The sequence below is a fragment of the Apodemus sylvaticus genome, chromosome 9, assembly GCF_947179515.1.
Source record: "Apodemus sylvaticus chromosome 9, mApoSyl1.1, whole genome shotgun sequence".
Classification (NCBI taxonomy): Eukaryota; Metazoa; Chordata; class Mammalia; order Rodentia; family Muridae; genus Apodemus; species Apodemus sylvaticus.
In genome coordinates this window covers 26,166,080-26,189,540 of record NC_067480.1, presented here as the reverse complement: position 1 = coordinate 26,189,540, position 23,461 = coordinate 26,166,080, and the positions used below count along the sequence as shown (strand labels likewise).

At 43.3% G+C, this 23,461-nt stretch overlaps 1 protein-coding gene and 1 non-coding gene across 5 annotated transcripts in view; both read left to right on the top strand.

Annotated features, from left to right (window-relative positions):
• Atg16l1 (autophagy related 16 like 1) overlaps positions 1-23,461 on the top strand; it is a 37,377-nt gene that overhangs the window by 1,972 nt on the left and 11,944 nt on the right. The window contains exons 2-12 of one of the 4 annotated variants that reach the window (XM_052192320.1): positions 2,085-2,178; positions 6,506-6,611; positions 7,262-7,335; positions 8,061-8,312; positions 12,315-12,380; positions 15,776-15,832; positions 17,492-17,578; positions 18,153-18,209; positions 19,080-19,182; positions 22,135-22,240; positions 23,322-23,392. In XM_052192320.1, the coding sequence (XP_052048280.1) occupies positions 2,085-2,178; positions 6,506-6,611; positions 7,262-7,335; positions 8,061-8,312; positions 12,315-12,380; positions 15,776-15,832; positions 17,492-17,578; positions 18,153-18,209; positions 19,080-19,182; positions 22,135-22,240; positions 23,322-23,392 (1,073 nt within the window). The remainder of the gene's footprint in view (positions 1-2,084; positions 2,179-6,505; positions 6,612-7,261; positions 7,336-8,060; positions 8,313-12,314; positions 12,381-15,775; positions 15,833-17,491; positions 17,579-18,152; positions 18,210-19,079; positions 19,183-22,134; positions 22,241-23,321; positions 23,393-23,461) is intronic. The other 3 variants (XM_052192322.1, XM_052192321.1, XM_052192323.1) reach the window with 3 other exon arrangements.
• On the top strand, positions 20,226-20,499 carry LOC127693129 (small Cajal body-specific RNA 6). Its single transcript, XR_007979604.1, has one exon. It is a non-coding gene; the product is annotated as a small Cajal body-specific RNA 6 (non-coding RNA).

The following is a 23,461-nucleotide window of genomic DNA, read 5'->3' as shown; positions in this document are numbered from 1 at the left end:
GAAGAAAGAAGTTTCTTGTTTATAGGCTTTGGAGGGTGGGCTCTCTGCACTTGGCGAGGCTAGTGGAGGCCTCAGACTGTCAAGCTGTAATTTAGGAAACTAGGCATATATTGGCCACTTTACTTTAGGTTGCCATAGTATTTGTCAGTTTAGGGAAGGTGCTGATCTTCAGTCAGTCAAGTAATAGCTGTTTGAGGAGCCAGAAGAAGAGAATACAATATGAGAGGCCAGTGGAGCAGCTTGGACAGACAACCTTTGCTTCCTTACATCTTTCTTCATAGGCCAGGGCATTGGTCATATCTTTTCTAGTTTGATTATGACCTCTTTCATTCTAGCCTTCTCAAGCTGGTGTTTCTGACCATCTCCCTCTGTTCCTTGTGTAGTTCCTGTTTGAACCTGAAGAGAAACATGAAAAGAGGCCTTGGGCAGGTGTAGGCTCCCTTATGGATCCTTCTTTGTAGGAGAAATCCTTTATGAAGGAGCCCTCTTAAATGCCTGGTGTCCTTTAAAAGCCCTCCCCGCCCTTCTCTCAGGATGTACATCTGTGGTAAAACTGAATGGGATCCTCTTTCATCATGCTCTTCAAGGAACCACTTCCTCCTAAAGTTCATCAAATGCAGGAAACTTTCCTACACTTCCATTTTAAGGAGAAGTGGGACTATCACCATGCCTGGGTTTGGTTGTATTTCAGATTTGTAACCAACTTCAAAGTTCTACAAGGTACCCATGGCCAGTTTCTTGTTCTGCTTAGTGATGTTGGAACTCAGATGTGGTGCTTTATTTTTTTGAAAGTGGTTTTCTTTGTAAAGCAGACTGGCCTCCAGCTCAGGCTGTCTTTAAGCCTACTGAGATTAAAGGCATTGCCCCGACTCAGCTATCCTTTGGCTCTCATTTCTCCTTCAAGCATAAGAAAGATTCTTTTACCAACTGAAATTGGTTTTTTGGCAATACTTTTGTACCCTCAAGCTCAAAGCATGCTAGACTAGTACTCTCCCACTGAACAACTACACTTGCTCCACATTCTCCCCATAGTAATCTCATCAAATAACCAGAAAAAACTAGATACTGGGAGAGTCTTAAACTTCACTGTCTCATTTCAGTTGTGAATTTTTTATGGCTCCACTGGAATAGACTGTCATGTTTCCTTATTGTTAATTTGTTATAGGACCTTTAGTGAAGGGATCTTCCCCATTTCTACCACTTCAGTCCCCCCTTAATCAGACCTTATTGGACTGTGCCTTTTGAATCAGACTACATCTTTCAAGCCCTGGCTGTTCTTTTGAATTCCTGTACTATTTACCATCTCACATGGGCAGGAAGAACTTCTTCATTGCCAGAGTCTTCCCTATAGAGTTTAGACATAAACTGCCATCCACTTTCCTAAGCAAGAAGCCTCACTGTGGACATCTTTCTAATTCAACTTTTTCATGTAATTGCTTGCTTTTACAGTCTCTTATTTCATCATCACCACTAAGAAATCTAAATATTTCACATTTACACCTTTAATACAAGCACTCGAGAGGCAGAGGCTGGTGGATCTCTGAGGACAGCCTGGTGATGTACAAAGCAAGTTACAGGACAGACTGGACTACATAGGGAAACTGTCTCATCATCATCATCATCATCATAAAGATTAAATATTTAATCCTTTTTCCTTTGTTGGCTCCAACATTTATTTCCCATCCATTAGATTTTCTACTTTTCCCAGTGCCCTGATCTAAAAAGTAGTTAAATTCATCAAAAACATTTTAAAATACTTAGCATTTCATTTTGCTGTGGTGCATGGTATTTTGTTCCTACTCCAAATGTGAGAAAATAATAAGGTAGGAAGCATTTTAGTTTTCTCTAGTGGGTCCTTCTTCCAGGTGTGTGTCCATGGTTTGTGTAATTGGACTTCACAAGCTTAGGCCACAGCATCTGAGCAATTAATTCCTAGATTGCTACATGTGACGAAGCCTACCACAAATGTAGTTTGACACCTAATAATGATGACACATGCTCAAGACATCTTGTGCTTCTCTGGTCTCAAACTTTGTAAGATATATGCATGTTACAATAACTTTTTTTTCATTTTATATGTACAGATACCAAGTTGCTGGAAAAGTCTGATCTTCATTCAGTATTGACCCAGAAACTACAAGCTGAAAAGCATGACATACCAAATAGGCATGAAATAAGGTATTCTGAAACAAATCTATGTTGTACATTTTATTTGAAACTTGTCTTATGTGTTCTCTCTCTCTCTCTCTCTCTCTCTCTCTCTCTCTCTCTCTCTCTCTCTCTCTCTTATTTGTATTTATTTTGGCAGGGCCCCACACGATAGCCTAGGCTAGTCTTGAACTTGTAGTGATCCTTCTTCAGCTTCCCTGATACCGGGATTATAAGTGAGCACCAGCTTGCCTTGCACAGTTACCACCTTTAAATCAAACACATACTATTTTCTGACCCAAATTGTCTCAATTCCCTTCAGATCACAACTCCTAAAATCATGTAACTAAAATGGTTATTCAGAACACACACACACACACACACACACACACACATTCTCTCTCTCTCTCTCTCTCTCTCTCTCTCTCTCTCTCTCTCAGTACAGATAATATTAGATAGTACAGTATTAATCAGATTGAGGAAGTTCTCTAGCCCTGTTCACATGGGGTACCCATGTCAGTATCTTTTTCAATCCACTGGGTTCTACTTTTTGAATGATCAAAAACAAGGAGCTATGTCTGGTGTTGTAGACCTGTAACTCAGCGCTTGGGAGACAGGCAGGCAGATCTCTAAGTCTGAAGCTAGAATGATCTACATAGTACGTTCCAGGCTAGCTGAAGCAACATAGTGTGACCCTGTCTTTAAAGGAGGGAAAAAGTTGAATAATCAGAAATAGTTGGGTTCCTGAGTGGTCTTCCAGAGCCTTGTTAAAACAGGATTAACTGACAAATAAACAGAGATTGCTTATATTATAGTACGGGTCTGTTTGATCCTTTTAGCCTGGTGTTTTCAGCGTTAGCTTGTGAAATCAAATTAGCAGGTTGCAACAGGCTTTTTTCTTTTAAGTGCTGGATTGGGAAAGTAGCAGTATGCATTAATGGGAAAGGTAAGTCCTGACAAATACCCATGACTATTTGATTTGTTCACAGGCTTTCTGTACTCTCTCCATACTGTTGTGATGTTTGCACAGTTGGTGGCTTGTGTAGGAGCAGTGCCCATTCTTAATCAAAAGTCTATACTCTTTGCATGTTGACATCTAGTAATTGTTTAGAACAAGGTAGCTATCTTAAGTTTTTAAAACAAAGCCAGAAATGATACCTGTGCCCTGCCATTTACTTCATCCTATAAGTGTACTGTACACATAGCTTTTTGTCTGTCTGGCAAGGTCTTCTGGGAGGTGACAGGGTAAGAAAAATCATAAAGGAGAGATGGCTCTGCCCGGCTTAATGCTCTGTTTTTCACTTAATCACAGTTGAGGAGATCCTGCCTGTGTGGCCTGGAGTCATGTTTAAGATATTATTTAACAGTGATCTGCTTACTCTTCATTACAGGAAATACAGCTTTACCTGTTCTCTAAATTCAGTTAAAAGATTTTATATCTGTCTGGGTAAGCTCTTCAGGTTCTTTTGTTTGTTTGTTTGTTTGTTTTTTTTGTTTTTTTTTTTTTTTTTTTTTTGAGACAGGGTTTCTCTGTGTAGCCCTGGCTGTCCTGAAACTCACTCTATAGACCAGGCTGGCCTCGAACTCAGAAATCCCGCCTGCCTCTGCCTCCCAGAGTGCTGGGATTACAGGCGTGCGCCACCACTGCTGGGCGTGGTTTGCATTTCTTTTGCCACCACCTTTCTTTTCATTCCTGTACTATAGCTAGTCTCTTTCACTTTAGACTTTTGACTGTGTATGGCCAGACATTGATACAGAAGTGAGAGTTAATAAATCCACTTAGTGGGGACAGAAGCCAAGCTAGAGTCCAGCACAAAGGGATGATTGCTTGGAATTGCGTTAAGAGTGCTTGTAGAAGGTATCAGTCCCTTTGTTTCATTGTGAGTAGAAGGAAGTCACCAGTCCCAAAGCAGGCGTGGCCTGCTTCTTGCCTTGTCCCTAGCAATTATGGATGCTGTTTCTATCTGCAAGTCTCCACAGCCTGTTGTTGTCTGCCTTCCACTGTCCTAGGAAGTCTGACTTGATTTTCTTACAGCTTTCATTTCATGAGACTTTGTGTTGAACGCTAGCCTGTAGGCTAGAATACATTAGATGCTTTGTACATTCTATGCCGTTATGCATTCAGAGAAAGATTTGGTGAGATACTTTCTAATCACTCAGTCATTAAGGATGGCTTTATACGGGGTAGTATACTTTTTTGTCTGCTGGTTTCTACTTCTTGGGCTACAATTGGGGAAGTATCCAGTTGCCTAAAAGGGTGAAATAATTGAATATTTATGCATAGCTATATGATGAAAATCCAAGTGTAAGTAGGCGTATGAGTTACGTGTGGGCCTCTCTATTCAGCCCTGGTGTCCTGGAACTCAGTGTGTAAAAGAGGCTGGCTTCAAACTCACAGAGCTCCTCCTGCCTCAGGTTGGAATTACAGGCGTGCATGGCCATGCCCGCTTTCTTATGCTGGTCTTTGCCATCACCTCTCAGTTTTACTGTATCCTAAATCCCAAGGAGCAGCCCCGTTAATGCAGATGTTCTAATTCCTGTCCAGCCTCCTTCCCTTTTTCTATCTATCCCTTTTTTCAGATTAGAGTCACCATGAATAAGAATCTAGCTCCTGCCAAGAACCTTCTCTTAAGTTGTAGTCAGCCAAAATTTTGCAGAATCTCTGAAATAAATGGAAAATAAGGAGCCAGATTCTGGGACACTGGGAGCAGGTAGCACTTGTCAAAGTTTATAGTGACCGCAGCTAGTTTGCTTTTGTTTTCCCTTGAGCTTTGGGCCTGGCAGGTATTCCTGGAGGAGAGATGGTTACTTCCAGATCTGTTTGGGTTTTGAGTCCATATATTTCTCTGATCAGGGTTAGTGGCCCTGGAGGTCTGTTGTCGTGGGGTTTAAGTCTGGGTTTCCACATCGTTTGTTTTGCCAGCAGCTGTTAACTGATTAACTTTTATCTCTGTCCATCCACCCAACTTTGTATTTTAGAGCCTCTTACTGGTTTTCATTATAGTCTTGTTTCTGAGATAATTTCAAATATCTGACAAAGTTCCCAAAACAGAATCATTGTTCTGGTGTCCTGTATTCCTGCAGCTTCATGTACATCTTTATGCTGGCTTTACCTGTGAGCTCTCAGTGTGGGTGGCCGCGACAGAATCCTTGTGTCCTCGCTAGACATTGTCCTCCCCCATACAGTTAATGACACCTGGCTTGCTGGTTGCTCAGGGCCCAAACCCAAGCCTGAGTCATCCCTGGTTCCTGTCAGTCTTTCATTCCCCACATCCACACTTCAGAATGGGTCTAGACTGTCAACTGTGTCCAGTGGCCCCACTGTGGTGTGAGCTACCTTATATAGTAAGGTTACCTGATGTCCTGCTAATCGGTCTCACTGTTTCTGCCCTATACTCCTTCCCCATCCCAGACTGCTAAAACCCTTCATCAGTGAGGAAATGGCTCCCTACAGTCCTGGGGAGAGGGAGGTTCAGCATAATGTGGCTTTCTAAGTCTTGGTTCTTGTTCCCCTTTACTGTCACTGTGCCCCTCCCAGGACTGTAGTGTGCACCCCCTCTCCTCAAGGACCCCTTGCTAGGTAAGGGTGAGTACATGTCCTGCCCTTTGCTTCTTTCTGGTCACCTTAGTGAAACCCAGACTTTACTACCATCTTCCTCTCCTCACTTGTGCTTTCTTTGTAATGTGTAGCTGCACACACTACTGCTTTTTGTTTGTTTGTTTGTTTGTTTGGTTGGTTGGTTTTGGGGATTTTTTTTTTTGGTATTTTGTTTTGTTTTGTTTTGTTTTTTGGATTTGGTTTTGGTTTTGGTTTTTTCGAGACAGGATTTCTCTATATAGCCCTGGCTGTCCTGGAACTCACTCTGTAGACCAGGCTGGCCTCAACTCAGAAATCCACCTGCCTCTGCCTCCCAAGTGCTGGGATTACAGGCGTGCGCCACCACCACCTGACTGCCCATCTGCTTTTTATTTATTGTCAGATGCCTGAGAAGAGAGCTCTGTGCTCCCTTCTTACTTTCTCAACAGAACCAGCAGTACCTGGCACAGGCTGGGATGCAATACTTGTAAGGAGTGGGTGTGTTGGCTGTTCACCTACTCTATTCAGGCGCCCTGCCTTGGTTCCTGAGCTGACTGGCAGCTGAGGTTGTGTTTTGTTTACCATTTCCAGTCTTCTGCTTTCTTCTCATAATGGCTCTAGATTTGCCACTGCTTCAGATACCAGAATGGTTTGGTAGATTGTGCAGGATTAAATTCTGGAGTTAGTGCTTTCTTGCCTACTTGGAAAGGTCTGGAGTCTGATTCTTTATCTCACTGTCCTCTTTTGCATGTTGTCTTTGTGTGACTGATGGTGATTTAGTCCTGGACATGATGGTGCGTGGAATGACAGTCAGCTACAAGAAATGGCCCAGTTGAGGATCAAACACCAGGAAGAGCTGACTGAACTGCACAAGAAACGTGGGGAGGTAAAGAAAGTCCCTCTTCTCTTTTCAGGACTCTCTAAGAAGAGTCAGGAAATCAGTCACTGGCCTGCAACTTTATAGTAATCTGGTCTAATTTGGCATTACAAATTCTCCATGAGGCAGGGTAGGGTGGGAGATAGGACACAACGGAGGAATCCATCAAGCAACATGAGGCCGGTTAGCAGGTGGGGAGCCAACACCAGACCACTGCTCTTAATAGCAGCATAAGAAAAATGGTAGGAATGTCTTGAAGAGAAAAAAGTTGACTGTGTGATTCCCCTAAAAGTCTCCCTGGTACATTGACTTTTATGTGTGAACCCTCAGATATCGGTTTGAGGGTGAGTGTTGTACTCTAGTTTCTGGTCTTAGATTAGAAAGTGCCTTTACCATGTTGGGCTGAGCCGGCACAAGGTGGAAGCATAGACCGTTTCCTCTGTGCAGACCTCAAAGCCAGCCAAGGCTCTCAGTAAGAGGCAGCAGAGGTGGCCTCAAAGGCCCTCCAGCCTGCTTTGCAACCATAGCCCTTTTCCTTTTTAACTTTACCCAACCCACAGACACTTCTTCTTTCTTAAAAATTAAGGAAATAGTGACCCATTATGTGGTTGAGATTCAGAAGTCTCCTCTTTATTACAACAATGTTACTTATCTCCCAGTTAGCTCAGTTGGTGATTGACCTGAATAACCAAATGCAGCAGAAGGACAAGGAGATACAGATGAATGAAGCCAAGTAAGTAGAGATACACCATGTGTCCTGGGGTCTGGCTGTTGGCTCACACATCTGCTGGGCTGGGCTAGCCAGCAGAGCTGGCGTCAGCTGGCGGCACCCTGTTGAGTGAGAATTGTAGTACTTGCAACCTGGCGCTCTTTTCTAAGAAGGGCAAGGGCGATGCTTTGAGCTCCTGGGTGCTGTACACCCACCTGAGGAAGTAATGATGGCCCCTGCAGGTGAATGCTGCAGAGACATTATCAGTTCTCCATGCCCACTGTGTGCAGTCACCAGTGTCTTCCACTAGTGACAGGGCCACGGTGGCGAAGCACATTCCTGATGGGTGGTGGAACATACAGTTGCGAGCAGAAAGATTGTTCACTAACAAGGACTTTGGCAGACAAAAACAAAAAACAAAAAACAAAACAAAAAAAAAAGCAAAACAGATTCAGACTTAGTGCCTTAGAGCTGTGGAGAGACCCTTGCAAGGCCCTTTGCCACTTGGGAAATGCCTAGAGTGTCCCCTTCCCTCAGGTTCTGTTTTACCAAAAACTACTGTTACTAGGCATTTGTGGTCAGTAGACGCTTCATCCCGGGTGTTTGCTGTTGACCTGTTCTGCATACCAAGGCGCTCGATAGGCCAGTGTGATGGCCTGTGTTCACACTGCTGCTTGCTCAAGCTGGCCTAGGTGGTGCTCGGCCAGGTGCTCTGATGACAGAAAGCTCCTCTCAAATTGTACTTTCAGGATTGCAGAGTGTTTACAGACCATCTCTGACCTGGAGACAAACTGCCTGGACCTGCGCACCAAACTTCAGGACCTCGAGGTAGCCAACCAGACCCTGAAGGATGAGTATGATGCCCTGCAGATTACTTTTACTGCCCTAGAAGAGAAACTGAGGAAAACTACTGAGGAGAACCAGGAACTGGTCACAAGGTGGATGGCTGAGAAGGCCCAAGAAGCCAATCGCCTCAACGCAGAGAATGAGAAGGACTCCAGGTGGGACATCTAGCTGCAGTTAGTGGACTCTGGGGCTAGTGGAGCAGAGCCTGGTTCTGAAAAGAAAAACCTGCCTGGCATCTGTCGGGGTGGTGGTGGTGGTAGAGGAGTCATGAGCCAGAAAACACTAGCCAAAGTAGAAATGTGGGAATCAGAGAAATTTGCATTTGCAAGGACATCTGCAGCTGATCAGAGATACACTGTTAGGACCACACCGTTCTAGTGGCATGGCATGTCTTTGGTATATGTCCCCTACTCCCTCCCAGTTTCATGAAGCTATTCAGACCTAGACAAAAAATCCAATTCTGCTAGTAAGACTATAAATCTCAGGAATTTAAAAGTGAGATTCCTAAATTCATTGTTATTGTTTTTTAATATGGCACAGTCTGGGTAAGATTTATGCAAGGAATTAAAAGATGGGCTACTGGGGTGTCAGTTAAATGCATTACATTAAAAAAGGTATTTTAAAACCATTCAGTTAATACTATTCCACTAAATCCTGATTTAAAGCCTCATAAATTCAGGACAACAGCAAAGCTTTTGAAAGGATCACCTGTCTGACCAGTATCCAACACTTGTTTTAGCGGGGATGCCTCCCACCCTACATGTTAGGAATTTATATCTGTGTGACAGGACATACAGGATTTAGAACTCATGTGTGCACACACAGGTGCTGACTGTATATTATGATCAAGGCTCACTGTTACATATACTTCCATTCAAACAGCAAGGCCACACTTAAATACATGTATCTGGAAAATCTCTGTAGCTCAGTCAGAAAAGAACTTTAATTCTACAGTGGTGTTAGGGATAAGTTCTGAGGACTAATGGTGAGGGCTCACTGTGCCATGTCACATACATTAGTGGTCGAGTTAGAAAGCAAATGAGTGCTGATTATTTTATGAAGGTTTCCTAAATAGGAATAGTAAAGAACTTTCCAGGCATAAAATCAAAGATTGACAGTAAAATTGTTAGATTTCTTAACTTCAGAGAATGGCAAATTAAGAAATGTTCTTTTTATTTCGTGACTTGTGCACACAAGGTAGGGGAGGTAAAGTGTGCACTGCAGTGCACATGTGGAAGTTGGAGAACACTGGAACTAGTTCTCCCCCTTTACGTGGGTGTCAGGAAACCAAGCTCACATAATCAAACTTAAACAGCAGTCAACTCTATCCGCTAGGCTTGAAATGCTCTTTTAAAATGAAGTCTTCTAGTGGGTTGTGGCAGGTATGACAAGCAGCAGTGACTGTGGCCTGTAAAGACAGAAGTTAGGAGGCAAGTGTGTGCCAAGTGCCGGATGGCCGCTTTAGACTAGCCACTTGTTGGACTTCATTCCAAGGAAGTAGGAAAACTCACTCACAAGTAGTTAGTCAAGGTGGCACATGATTGGCAGTGAAGAAAATTAGGTCCTCACGTTTAAGTTGTTACTTAGGCACACACACACATAGTGGAATCTTATAAAGACATTTAGACTATGCATTTTAGAGGTTTTTTGTTTGGTTCAGTTTTTAAAAATATTTAGTTACCTATGAATTTTACATGTATGTACTCTGTCTGGATGTATGCCTGCACACCAGAAATGCCAATTTTCCTTCCCAGATATTTTATTTTTTAAGAGATGGTCTTTTTGTGTAGTTCTCAGTGTCCTGGAAATAGCTTTTATTTGGGGTTGATGAGATGCTGTTTTTTGTTTGCTTGCTTGTTTCTTTTTTTTTAATTTGATATATTTATTTACATTTCAAATGATTTCCCCTTTCCTTGATCCCCTCTCCCCTGCTTGCTTGTTTCTTGTTTTTATGTTTTCTACCTTTCTGAAGTTTTGGTGTGTAACTACGGGCTGAACCTATAGGCCTTACACATGATGGGCAACTGCTACTCTCCGCCCTGAAGCTTCTACTGAGGAAATGAGAGCCATCCTTTGCACTGTTGCTGTTGCATGTGGATTTATATTCATTGGTTTAGCACATGCCTTAGCTTTCTTGGGCAGAGTTAAGATCAGGAGGACCCCAGGGGATCTGGAAGTGGCATCATGTGACTGCAGGTATATACCCTAAAAAGTGAGTTGTGTAGAAGTGCTCTCTTGCTGTGCCCTTTCTGCTAGCCCAGCCTTGTCTTGCTACTCTTTTTCTTGCTTCTAGTAGTGTTGGTTGGCTTGGGTTGTTGCAGTCACACTGACTGGAGATGGTTGTTCCTGTCCTGCCTCCATGGTAGCTTATCGTCCCCATAGTCCAGCACTAGTTGCTGTAGACGATGCATTCAGAGGACATCCAGACTATCAGAAGCACTGAGGCGCCTTGTGCCTCTCCCCTTCGTGTTTTCATTCTTACCATACAGAATAGAATCTAGGCTGGAGAACGGAGAAGGCCAACAGCTTCCTTGTAGGATAGAGTTACACTCCAAATCCAGGTACCTCTCAGCTATGAAAATGTTTTGATAAATTGCTATCTTGTAAGACTTAGTTTTCATTCTTTACAGTTACTAAAAATATAAGACACCCCTTCAGACAATAGCCTTCCTTGTTCCTTTCCAAAATTCTAATAAGCCATTTAGAGGACTTTTCTATGTTAGAGAATTTTCAGTAGGGCTTTAAATTTTTTTCCCAACAGTTCTTTATTATAGCTCAGAAGCAGTGCTGGAGGCTAGCAAGACAGCTTTACCACTCAGAGACACCTGCTGCCAAGAATGACAACCTGCAACCAGGCAGTGGTGGCGCACACCTGTAATCCCAGCACTTTGGAGGCAGAGGCAGGCAGATTTCTGAGTTCAATGCCAGTCTGGTCTACAGAGTGAGTTCCAGGACAGGATAGCCAGGGCTACACAGAGAAACCCTGTCTCGAAAAAGCACACACACAAAAAAAGAATGACAACCTGTGTTTGAGCCCTGGGACCCACATGGTGGGAAGAAAACAGCTCTAGCAAGTCCTCTGTCCTCCATACATGAGCCCTGCACTTCCCGTGCGAAAACAGAAGTAAAAACAAAGCCAGCACTAGAATTTTAGTGTGAGGATGAGTTCCTTCACAGAGAGGTAAAATTGCCAAGGAAGGACACAGAACTCCTTGGCTAAAACGTAGGGAGACCTGATTCTGAGAGGGGTCGAGGTGGGTAAGAGGCTGCCGCTTAGTGGTTTGTCCAACCCACAACACTGCCTGGTGTTAATTACAGTTCTGTATACTTCAGCTGTTCAAGGACTTCAGAGTTCCTTAGGAATAGTAATGCAGTTGCCCCTTAGTGTCAGTAGGCCCCACATCTTTGGACTATTTAGATAATATTTGCATTTCCTTAGGTAGTCACCTAGAGATAACATAAGACTTGAGTGTCTGCAGATTGTGATAGTCACTGGGTTTCTTCTTGTTTTGTGTTGTGGCTGGGTTAATAAGATAGTTTACTACAGGAAGCTAAGTCAGCCATGACTAGCCCTGGTATCAGCCTGAAGCATCTTTTTGTCCTAGGCAGCCATGGTTCTCCGCAGACCAGTTTTCTTTTGTGTGTGAGAGCACTTGCCACAGTCCACAGGTGGCTCCCACAAGGGATCTAACTTTGGTCATTAGGCTTGGTGGCACATTCCTTCTAACTGGCCTTGGAGCCTTTTTATGGTGGGGAATCTCATCATTGTTTAGGGTGGGTATTTGGGTGTCTTTGGCCATACTAGCTGTTATTTGAAAGGGCTTAAACATTCCTTAGTGTGGGGAGGGGCATGTGCCATGCAGATATACTGCGCTGTGACTTGCTCACTGACCACAAGCCGCGGAGATCCTTCTGCCTGCACTCCCACAGGGGTTATAGGCCTGTGGTATGCTGGGCCTTTTATGTAGATGCTGGGATCTGAACTCAGATCCTCATGCTTGTGGCAGTGAGCGCTCTTGGCCTCTGAGCCATCTCTCCAGTTCTGAGCCGAATACTCAAATATACCTTCAGAACTAAAAGTCTGAAAAGTGAGACATGGTGCTTCATAAGCAGGCAGAATTTTACATTTTGCTTGTTTGTTTCATTTTTGTAAGCAGGAGGCGTCAAGCACGACTGCAGAAAGAGCTTGCAGAAGCAGCAAAGGAGCCTCTACCTGTTGAACAGTAAGTATAGAGAAATTAATCAGAACTATGCTCTTAATGATTTTTTTATGGTTTTATTTCTTTAAAAGCTAAAGAAATATTTTATTATAGGGAGGTATTTGGGATTACAGCGCAGCCCACAGTTAAAATATTAAAGGCAGAAAATAAAAATATATTATCGGGCTGCAGAAATGGCTCAGCGATTAAGAGCACTGACTGCTCTTCCAAAGTTCCTGAGTTCAAATCCCAGCAACCACATGGTGGCTCACAACCAACTATCTGTAAAGAGATCTGATGCCCTCTTCTGGTGCATCTGAAGACAGCTACAGTGTACTTAGATATAATAATAAATAAATCTTAAAAAGAATTGTCTTTGTTTTTAAAAAAAATATATATATATATATATATATATATATATATATATATAATCAGCACTGAAAAGGTAGCATGCACATGACCACTTCAGTTAATTTTACCCTGGTGGCTTCTTGTTGTATTAGAAATAATGTACTGAAAATGGTCTTTGACAGTATTCAAAATCAGTTACATGGGATGACATTTTTAAAGTAATATGTGTTGATTTAGGATATATGTTGGATATATCACCAAATCACTTTCCAAGAAGTTTTTCTTGTTGACCGCAATCAGCTGTTCATGACTAACTTCCTGCACACGGAGCCGCCTTTCTGTTTCTGTAGACACTTGGATCATTGGCCTTTCTCTCATCAGACCTTGGTCATGTAATCGGCTGTGGTTTCAGTCTCTTACTCTCTTGGTCTGTCCCCTTAGTGGAAGTTTCTCCAGTTTTTTAAATGTGAGGTCAGCCATCTGCAAAAAGAAGTAAAATTGAATCAGCTCTCTCTAGTCCACCTGCCAGCAGAGATGGAGAGCCTGGTACTGGATGGTCTGCTACAGTGTTTCAGTAATGGTCCTCTCTGCTCTGATCCATGATGGGTTTTCTGCTGGAATATGTTAGCTTCAGACCCACTGTTACTTCAGATGTGTATTGGCTCCTGGGGCTGAGAGGTTTCAGCAGTTTAAAGCAGTTTTTCTTGCTGAGCACCTGGGTCCAGTTCCCAACACATACTTGGTGGCTCACAGCCCTCTCTCTATCTCCAGCTACAAGATCCAGTGCCCTTGTCTGACCTTCCCAGATCCCCAGCATCATACATATATGCAGGCTAAAAATACATAAGTAAACTTACTTTTAAAAAATAGAATTTTTATTGCTTTCTTTTTTTATTGATTATAATCTTCATTTACATTTCAAATGCTAAAACCTTTCCTGGTTTCCCCACTCCCTAAAAAACCCCAACCCCTCCTCCCACCCTCTGCCTCCAAGTATATGCCCCTCCACTCAACTCATTCCTACCCCCCCCCCCCATTTCCCTTTGTTGGGGTATCTATTGAGCCTTCACAGGAACAAGGACCACTCCTCCCACTGATGCCCGACAAGGCATTCCTCTGCCACATTTTTGGCTGGAACCATGTGTACCCCTTGGTTGATGGTTTAGTCCCTGGGAGTCCTGGGGCATCTGGGTGGCTGAGACATCGTTCTTCCCATGGGGCTGTAAACCCCTTCAGCTCCTCTGGACCACCCTCCAACTCCTCCATTGGGGACCCCATGCCCAGTCCAATGGTTGGCTGCTAGCATCTGTCTCTGTGTGTGTAAGACTCTGGCAGGGCCCCTCTGGAGACAACCATGACATGCTCCTTTTGGTATGCATTTCTTATCGTCCATAATAGTGTCAGGGTTTGGTGGCTGTTTATAGGATGAATCCCCAGATAGGACAGTCTCTGGGTGGCCTTTACTTCAGTCTCTGCTCCACACTTTGTCTCCTTTATTGCTCCTGTGAGTATTTTGTTCCCTTTCTAAGAGGAACCAAAGCACCCCCACTTCAGTCCTCCTCCTTGAGTTTCCTGCGCTCTGAATTGTAACTTGTTTATTTTGGGCTTTTGGGCTAACATCTACTTATCAGTGAGTGCATACTGTGCGCGTTCTTTGTGATTGGGTTACCTCACGGAGGATGACACTTTCTAGTTACATCCATTTGCCTAAGAAGTTCATGAATTCATTGTTTTTAATAGCTGAATAGTACTCCATTATGTATATATACCACAGTTTCTGTATCTATTCCTGTGTTTAAGGACAGCTGGGTTCTTTCCAGCTTCTAGCTATTATAAATAAGGCTGCTCTGAACATAGTGGAGCATGTGTCCTTATTACATGTAGGAGCATCTTCTGAGTATATGCCCAGGAGTGGTGGTATAGCTGGGTCCTCAGGTAGTACTATGTCTAATTTTCTGAGGAATCACCAAACTGATTTCCAGAGTGGTTTTACCAACTTGCAATCCCACCAACAATGGAGAAGTGTTTCTCTTTCCCCACATCCTCTCTAGCATCTGCTGTCCCCTGAGTTTTTCATCTTAGCCATTCTGACTGATGTGAGGTGGAATCTCAGGGTTGTTTTGATTTGCATTTCCCTAATAACTAAGGATGCTGAACATATCTTTAGGTGCTTCTCAGCCATTGAGTTTCCTCAGTTGAAAATTCCCTGTTTAGCTCTGTATCCTATTTTTTAATAGGGTTATTAGATTCTCTGGAGTCCAACTCCTTGAGTTCTTTGTATACCTATCAGATGTAAGATTGGTAAAGATCTTTTTCTGTTGGTTGCCGTTTTGTCCTATTGACAGTGTCCTTTGCCTTACAGAAGCTTTGCAGTTTTATGAGGTCCCATTTATCTGTCAATTCTTAATCTTAGAGCATAAGCCATTGGTGTTCTATTTAGGAACTTTTCCCCTGTGCCCATGTGTCCATGGCCCTGTGTCCATGTTTCTCCTCTATAAGCTTCAGTGTGTCTGGTTTTGTGTGTAGGTCCTTGATCCACTAGACTTGAGCTTTGTACAAGGAGATGAGAATGGGTGGATTTGCAATTTTCTGCATGCTGACCTCTAGTTGATCCAAAACCATTTGTTAAAAATGCTATCGTTTTTTTCCCACTGGATGTTTTTAGCTCCTTTGTCAAATATCAAGTGACCATAGGTGTGTGGGTTCTTTTCTGGGTCTTCAGTTCTATTCCATTGATCTTCCTGCCTGTCTCTGTACCAATACCAAACAGTTTTTTATCACTAGTGCTCTGTAGTTGAGCTTGAGGTCAGGGATGGTGATTTCCCCCAGGAGAGCTTTTGTTGTGGAGAATAGTTTTTTGCTATACTGGGTTTTTTGTTATTTCAGATGAATTTGAGAATTGCTCTTTCTAGATCTATGAAGAATTGATTTGGGATTTTGATGGGGATTGCACTGAATCTGTAGATTGCTTTCGGCAAGATGGCCATTTTTACTATATTAATTCTGTCAATCCATGAGCATGGGGGATCTTTCCATCTTCTGAGATCTTCTTCGATTTCTTTCTTCAGAGGCTTGAAGTTCTTGTCATACAGATCTTTCAGTTGCTTCGTTAGAGTCACACCAAGGTATGTAATATTATTTGTGACTATTGTGAAGGGTGTTTCTCTAATTTCTTTCTCAGCCTTTTTATCCTTTGAGTAGAGCAAGGCTACTGATTTGTTTGAGTTGATTTTATATCCAGCCATTTTGCTGAAGTTGCTTATCAGCTTTAGGAATTCTCTGGTGGAAGTTTTGGGGTCACTTAAGGTTATAATCATATCATCAGCAAATAGTGATATTTTGACTTCTTCCTTTCCAATTTGTATACCTTTGACCTCCTTTTGTTGTCTGATTGCTCTGGTTAGGACTTCAAGTACTATATTGAATAGATAGGGAGAGAGTGGGCAGCCTTGTCTGGTCCCCAATTTTAGTGAGATTGCTTCAAGTTTAATTTGATGTTGGCTACCGGTTTGCAGTATATTGCTTTCTTTTAAGTGGAGAGGAGTGGTTTAAACCTGAGCTGTCCACCAATACACCCTCCCCTGCTTTGAAGAAACGAAAGTTTTCCTGCAAAACCTTTGCTCTAGAAGGAGGCAACATGAATGTGTGTGTCTCCTGACCTCAATGGAGAAAACTGGTTGGCGTATTTTTTTTCAAACCTGCAAAGTAAATAAATAGGTCGCTTAAAAATGAGATTTTGTTACTTTAAAAAGAAAAACAACAAAACAACAAAAAAGGTCCTGTCATGTCTCTGCCTCGTTTGCCAGTGTGACCAGGTGAGAGGTGAAAAGGACCCAGCGTACTGCCGGGACCCCATCTGGAGCGCTTGTGCTGAAATGCAAACCCGGGAGGGCTTGCTGGAGAGGTTTTTCTATCTGTGTGCTCTTGGGGATAGAGCAGTATGAGTCGGAGACGTGAATGTTTTGGGCTGGAGGTGATGACTTGGCAGGATCTGGTATTGTCTGAGGTGTGGACCTCTAGAATCCTGAGACCCCATCAGAGCATCACTGGAGACTCGGCTCCTCTCACCATCTTTCTCCTGTGAGTCTCTCAAACTCTAGATCTAGGAAAGCCAGCTAAGTAGAAAACCAGGCACAGCCTTGTTCCTTTACTCTCTTCTATACCCCAGCCAAGAGTGTAAGGCAGGTATGTGTAATCCTAGAGTAAATAAGGGAAAATAAATTTACTTAGCCTTGGTGTAACAGGTTCTTAAGTATATATGCTTATAAGCCAGATAATCATTGAAAAGAAAAACAAATCTAGCCTTCATATTCTTAAGACACCAAACAGTAGGTGGTGAACTCTTAATTTATTAAGCTATTTTTCCCCTGAAGATTGCAACACAACAATTCATTAATATCAAAATAATTACTTGCCTTCCCCACAATCAGGAAAGAATTGACCTACAAGAATGTGTAGGAAGAGGAATTCCAGAGGTACCTGGCTGGGATAAACACCCAAAAAGGTGAATGTTGAAACCAGATGATATCATAGGAAGTGTGCAGAGCCTCCAGCATCAAAGCACATACATTTGGGGTTTGCTTTTGGAACGTTATTCTCGTTTGGCACTGTTGGTTTTGAGTAGGTATAACAGTTTATCTTTCTCGCATAGTGGATTTCCCTTTTCTTTTTCACCATCACTTTGCAACGAAGTCTCCAGAGAGAGTCTATCACTAGAATGTGGTACTGGTCTTTGCAGACCTCCTGTTTGGGACAATGACAGATTCTCTTTCATTTCTTTCCAGGGACGATGACATTGAAGTCATTGTGGATGAGACCTCAGATCACACAGAAGAGACCTCTCCCGTGCGAGCCATCAGCAGAGCAGCTACGTGAGTGGACTGGCTGGGTTGGGGAAAGGCGAGCTCCAGCATCATTGTGACTGTCCATTTGTGGACATGACACAAGAACCTAGTCAGATGTACCCAGAGTCCCCAAGCCCCTTCCACCCCACAGAAAGGAGAGTGGGAGGGAGGCAGAGTATGGGTGGCCTAGCATTTCTATCACAAACAGGTTCCACGGCCTTCTGAGAGATGGGTGAACTGTAAACTTTATTATACATGGTGACCAAAGCCTAGGACACAAGAATAGATACTGTAGGGTTTGTTAAAGCAGAGGTGAAAGAATGAGTTGGATTTACCATGGACACCCAGAAGGTTAGACAGATTCCTTGTTATTTGCAGGGAGACCACGTTAATCCTGGGAGCCTTTGTTTCTTTAAGACCATAGGCTGGATTTTCCTTCTCCCTCCTTACTATTTCCTGGTGGTTCAAATGCTGTGTTGAGTTTGTCTTGGCTGGGATTTGGGAATGGAAATTGTATTCCCAGGTACTTATTTTTAGGGGCTGTTTTGATTTGGGAGCAAAATGTTTCTAAGGTTTAAACCTATCCTCCCCTCCTCTTTAGTAAGCGACTCTCGCAGCCTGCTGGAGGCCTTCTGGATTCTATCACTAATATCTTTGGGTAGGTTAGAAGACCTTCACCTTTCCTTTTGAAAATGTGTAAATATACCTAAGCATTTGTATGTGATGTATTATTTTTAATGTACACCAGAATTTCAGTGGTGCCAAGAACATGGATGCCGTAATCCAGCTTGTCATTTAGCTTCTTCCTCTTTTCTGCAACTTCCTTTCTTTTTATCTTGCGAGCTGATCTATGGCCTTTCCCTTTAGTCTGTCCGAATCTCCCCTTTTGGGACATCATTCTTCTGATGCTGCCAGGTGAAAATATTACCCTCTCTCAGCTCAGCATGTGAGTGTGGGTTATTGATAATCGTGCTGATCACGCTGTGCTACCCGCAATCATCGATGCCCACATGCTAACCAGGACGCTTTGCATGCTCCTAGGAGTGAGTCTGGAGCCCGTGAGCTGGGTGGCCAGGTCGGGCTCCATGCAGCCATCTTGCTCTTCCTCTCAGCATGCGTTTGACTGTGCCTTGACCACAAGTGTAAAAGCCGAGGGTGGTTGCAAATAGGCATGGAAATCAGCGTAAAGCAGTGTTTCAAAGTGCTGGAGTTCACCTCTCTAAGCCAGCTAGTATGTTAGATCGAGAAGGTTTTCTCACAGTTGACTAAGGGGGCAAACAGCTGTCATTTAAGACTGCTTCAGTGCTGGGTTTTGGAGCCCATGAATTAGCAAACAAGAAGTAAGTCTAACTCCTTGTCAATTGAGTGAGATGGTATGAATCCTGAATTTTGGAGGGTCTAGAAAGACAACAGCTATTAGCACAGGCACACTGCTTAAACGAGGTCATTGTTGAGGCCTTTCTGGCAGTCTGGTGGATACTGATCCTGTACAGTTTTGTATAATGTCTGCCTTTGTGTTATTCCTTAGGAGACGCTCTGTCTCTTCCATCCCAGTCCCCCAGGATATCGTGGACACTCATCCTGCTTCTGGTAAAGATGTGAGAGTCCCAACTACTGCCTCATATGTCTTTGTAAGTATGCTTTGTACCCAGTCTCCTCTGAGCCTGGAACTAACTGGTCCTTTGAGAGCTACATCTCGGTTTCCATTTCTGACTTATTTAGACCTGATGGCTTTATGACCTGTAAGGAATTAAGGTATGTTGTGCTAAGTTTCAGCACACAGAATTTGTTAGGGACATCTCTGTAGCAGGCAACTGGCTAAGAGGATTGGTGATTTGAGCAGCGGGGCAAGAGACAACTAGGGATGAAAAAGAAACAGTATGATTTGTGCAGTTTTTACCAGTTAGCTGCAGTTTAAGATGAAGTTCCTGATAGAGGCTTATGTCTTTCAGAAGCACTAGAGAAATAATTCATGTTAAAGTGGGGAGCTAGAGAGAAGACTCCGTGGTTAAAACACATAGCTGTTCTTCCAGAAGACCTGAGTTTGATTTTCAGCACAACATGACAGCTTACGACTGTCTGTAAGTTCTGGTTCAGGGGATCCAACACACTCTTTTGGCCTCACAAGGACCAGGCATACACATGGTGGACAAAACACTCTTACATACACGCATAAAATTTAAAAAATAATGACATCTACCAGAGCAGGTGTTGGTTTCATAAATCAAACTGTATCTGAAAGACTTCCGAAACTCCAAGAGCCCATGATTGGAGCCAGGATACAACATTGGGCAGAAAACGTTATATGTAGTGCTGGGGAATCTAAGCTGGCTTCTGGCAGTAACAGTTAACCTTAATCCCAGTTCAGTTTTAGAACAGAAATCCGTCTAGCCTGAGAAAATGGTCTGCCTTGCTCAAAGCCTTAAACCGTGGAGAAACAGAAGCACCATGACTTGCAGTACCTGGAGTTGGTTAAGGCAGGTTTAGGGGATTAAGGGGGACATATAGCTCAGGCCTGCTTTCAGTTAGTGGAATGGCTCCCGGGTGGTGGAACTTTCAATTCAGGGCGTTGGAAGAGCTTCATTGGTTGTTGAAGTGAGCTGACTGAGGCTCGGTGTTGAATGAGTCCTGCTTTGGAGGAGGAGTTGGGTAGGGCAGGGCCATACCTCGCGGAGGTCAGTGATGATTGGTAAAAGGTCTGATTGCACTGAACGTCACAGCCCCTTCCTGCCCTCCACTCCCAGCAGCCCTTTTTTACTTTTCCTAGCACATTGAAGTTATGTGCATGGGATAAAGGGGCAGCTGATAATTTAGGATTCTGCCAATGTGTGCTCCGAGAGTGACCGGTTCACAGCTGACAGCTATCCAACAGAACCCATGATGCAGGAGTCTTGATGAGTGGCGGATGGGTGTGACAGTGCATGATCTCAAGTTTTCAATCTGAGACCTCAGGACGGAATGTTCTTACAGAGGAGAGCTGCATAAGGAGAAAAGTCAGGTCAACTACCAGATTGCCAGCAGTTGGACATGAGTGGGAAAGTGTTACTATGTCTCAGTCAGTTAGGGAGATGCTGCCTCCCTGGGCTTTCCTGGACTTGGATCAAAACCTAGACATCAGCTTTGCAAGTAGGTCTGTATCCACCGTTGAGGAGGTATAGCGACACCATCCCCTTCTCTTGGGATGCTTTTACCTGGTCTCATTCTGAAGGTGGGTGTTTATCCATGCTAACTTTAGAAACTCTTCTGTGAAAGGGCTGGGCACAGTGGCACATGCTTATAATCCCAGCACTCAGGAATCAGAGACAAGAGAATATGAGTTAAGGGTCAGCCTGATCCAGAAATCCATGAGAAATCAATTTCCAACCTATCTCATATGAAGAATATATAATTCTCCTAAAATAGCACTTTTATTGATCTTTTTTTTTTTCAAGCACAATGTGGGTTATAAATTTTTTTTCTGGTAAATAAAATGAAGCTATGGAAAGTTAAACACTTGTTGAACACCACACCTTTAGTACATTCTAGGGCCATGTTTCCAGAATGAGTTACACAGACTCATAGCATTAGCACTGGCCAAAGAACACTTTAGCTAGGGGCTGCAGAGGTGGTTTAGTGGATAAGATTGCTTGCTGCGGTCTATGAAGACCTGTGTTCATATCCTTAGAATTCATCTAGAGAGCTGAAAGGCTTTGTGCCTATAAATAACCCCAGCATAGAGCAGTGGAGACCAGAAAAGGACAGCATAGTTTCAAGTTCAGTGAGGGTTTTGTCTCAGGGTGCTAGGCTGAGTGAGAAACCTACAAAACACACACAGACACACAGGAAAGCTTTCTTCAGGGTGCTGTATGTTACCAGGTATGTGGATATTAGCGATACATAATGGGAGTAAGTGTTTGGCACAGAGAAGGCGATTCTGAGGCTAAAGAGATGTCTCAGTAGTTAAGTGTGCTTTGCTGCTCCTTTAAGAGGACCTGAATTTTGTTCCCTACTCTCACAAGAGATAGCTCATAACCATCTTTCATTCCACCTTCAGGGGATCTGATACCTTCTTCTGGCCCACACATGCAAAGGCAAACTTTAGGCAATACACATTAATTTTAAGTGCTTTTTTTGGGTGGGTATATTGTGTTTCCTGTCTGGCCTTAAACTTGGTAGTCTGTCTGCTTTCTGAGGGCTTGGGCTAGAGGGAAAAGTGTATGTCGCCACACCTGGCTAACTTTGAATGGATTTAGCTTAAGTAAATACAAACTAAGCAGTGGCAGAGACCTGTAACCCAAGTGCTTAGGAGACCAAGGTCAGAGGATTACCATTGAATTTAGGGTTAGCCTGGGCTACACAGTAAGATAGTGCTGTATTCAAATGGATGAATTCATGGTACTGCAATTGTGGAAGAATAAAATGAAAGTAGAATCTTCGGAGACTTTGGGATCGTAGTTGGATCCCTAAGTCCACTTAGGGATCATAGTTGGATTCACCTCTATTTCAGGTTGAGTGTTCAGCAGAAGATGAAGCATTTGGAGCGTATGTATGTCTTAGGCTCCTGGTGATGATAATTCAGCTTGAAACAAGGTACTGTCTTGCAGGATGCACATGACGGAGAGGTCAATGCAGTGCAGTTCAGTCCAGGCTCCCGGTTACTGGCCACTGGAGGCATGGACCGCAGGGTTAAACTTTGGGAAGCATTTGGAGGTAAGAGCCTTGGTGTCCTTAGAAAGAAGTTCTGGTAACAGCTGAGTGACTTTTTGTTTTATTTTGAATTACATTTTAATTTGTTTAATATATGAGTAGTGTAGTTGGGACTAGTTGAGATCACATGACTTGAAGTGCAGCTTAGCCTGGAACGTGTGGTTCTCCAGCTGTGTCTTCTCCAGGGCTAAGGTCAAAATCCTGTGCTCTTAACACTGAAGCCTTCTCTAGCTAGGCTCTAGAGCAAAGAGAAAGTCACGGTTACTGCTTTTGATGTTTGAGCACAAGCAGTTTGTTGAATCTTTTGATCTGCATATATTGATTGTTGGTGAAGCATTGTACCTGTCTGCTCTTATTTGATTTGCAGGAAAGTGACTCAGTTAAACCTCTTGGTCTGCTGAAGCCTGCGAGAATGCCATGCTCTGCTCAGGGACTTACGTTAGGACAGATGGAGTGACTCAAGTGGTGGGGGATAAAGCTCAAGCGTGAGGAAACGAGGCTTGGCAGACACTCTTTGTAAAAGTTAATCAGCGGCCCATGTAGCTCCACGGCAGAACGCTTGCCCAGCTACTAACTAAATAGCACAGTTTTGGGTCTTAGGTCAGTAAACACCTCTGAGAGAGGTGAAGGGTGAGTGGAGGGCAGAAGAGAAGTATTTACTGTTGTTGAGGGGCCTGCACACAGGAGGGAGGTATTGACAGTTAGCTGTCTTGATTGATAGGATTTAGAGTCCAACAGTTTTTCAGGCCATAATGAAATGAACAATCACCAAAACAGGAATTAGGAAAAGTTGGGGGTTGTTTTCAGAATTTTTAGTTTCCATCACTAGTGGAAGCCCAAACACTGATGTAGCAAAATTCACTGAGAACAAATGTGAAGTCCGGCGTGTGTCCTAAAGGGCAACTTGGAAGCATGCATGTGGCATGCCTGAGTCTGCGCTGTTTCAGGACCCAAATTGCAGCAGAATGCCCCTGTTCTCTTGTCTCTCGTCCGATTGCAGCACTGCGGGAAAGCCCTGGTCGGGGTTACAATTGGCGTGCACTGTGTCTTACTGCCCATTTAACTGTAATTTTGTTTCATGCAGATAAATGTGAATTCAAGGGCTCCCTGTCTGGCAGTAATGCTGGAATTACAAGCATTGAATTTGATAGTGCTGTAAGTACCTAATACCATGATTTCAGGTTGTTGGATTTGATTGTCTTTTGAGATGGGCTCTATATGTCC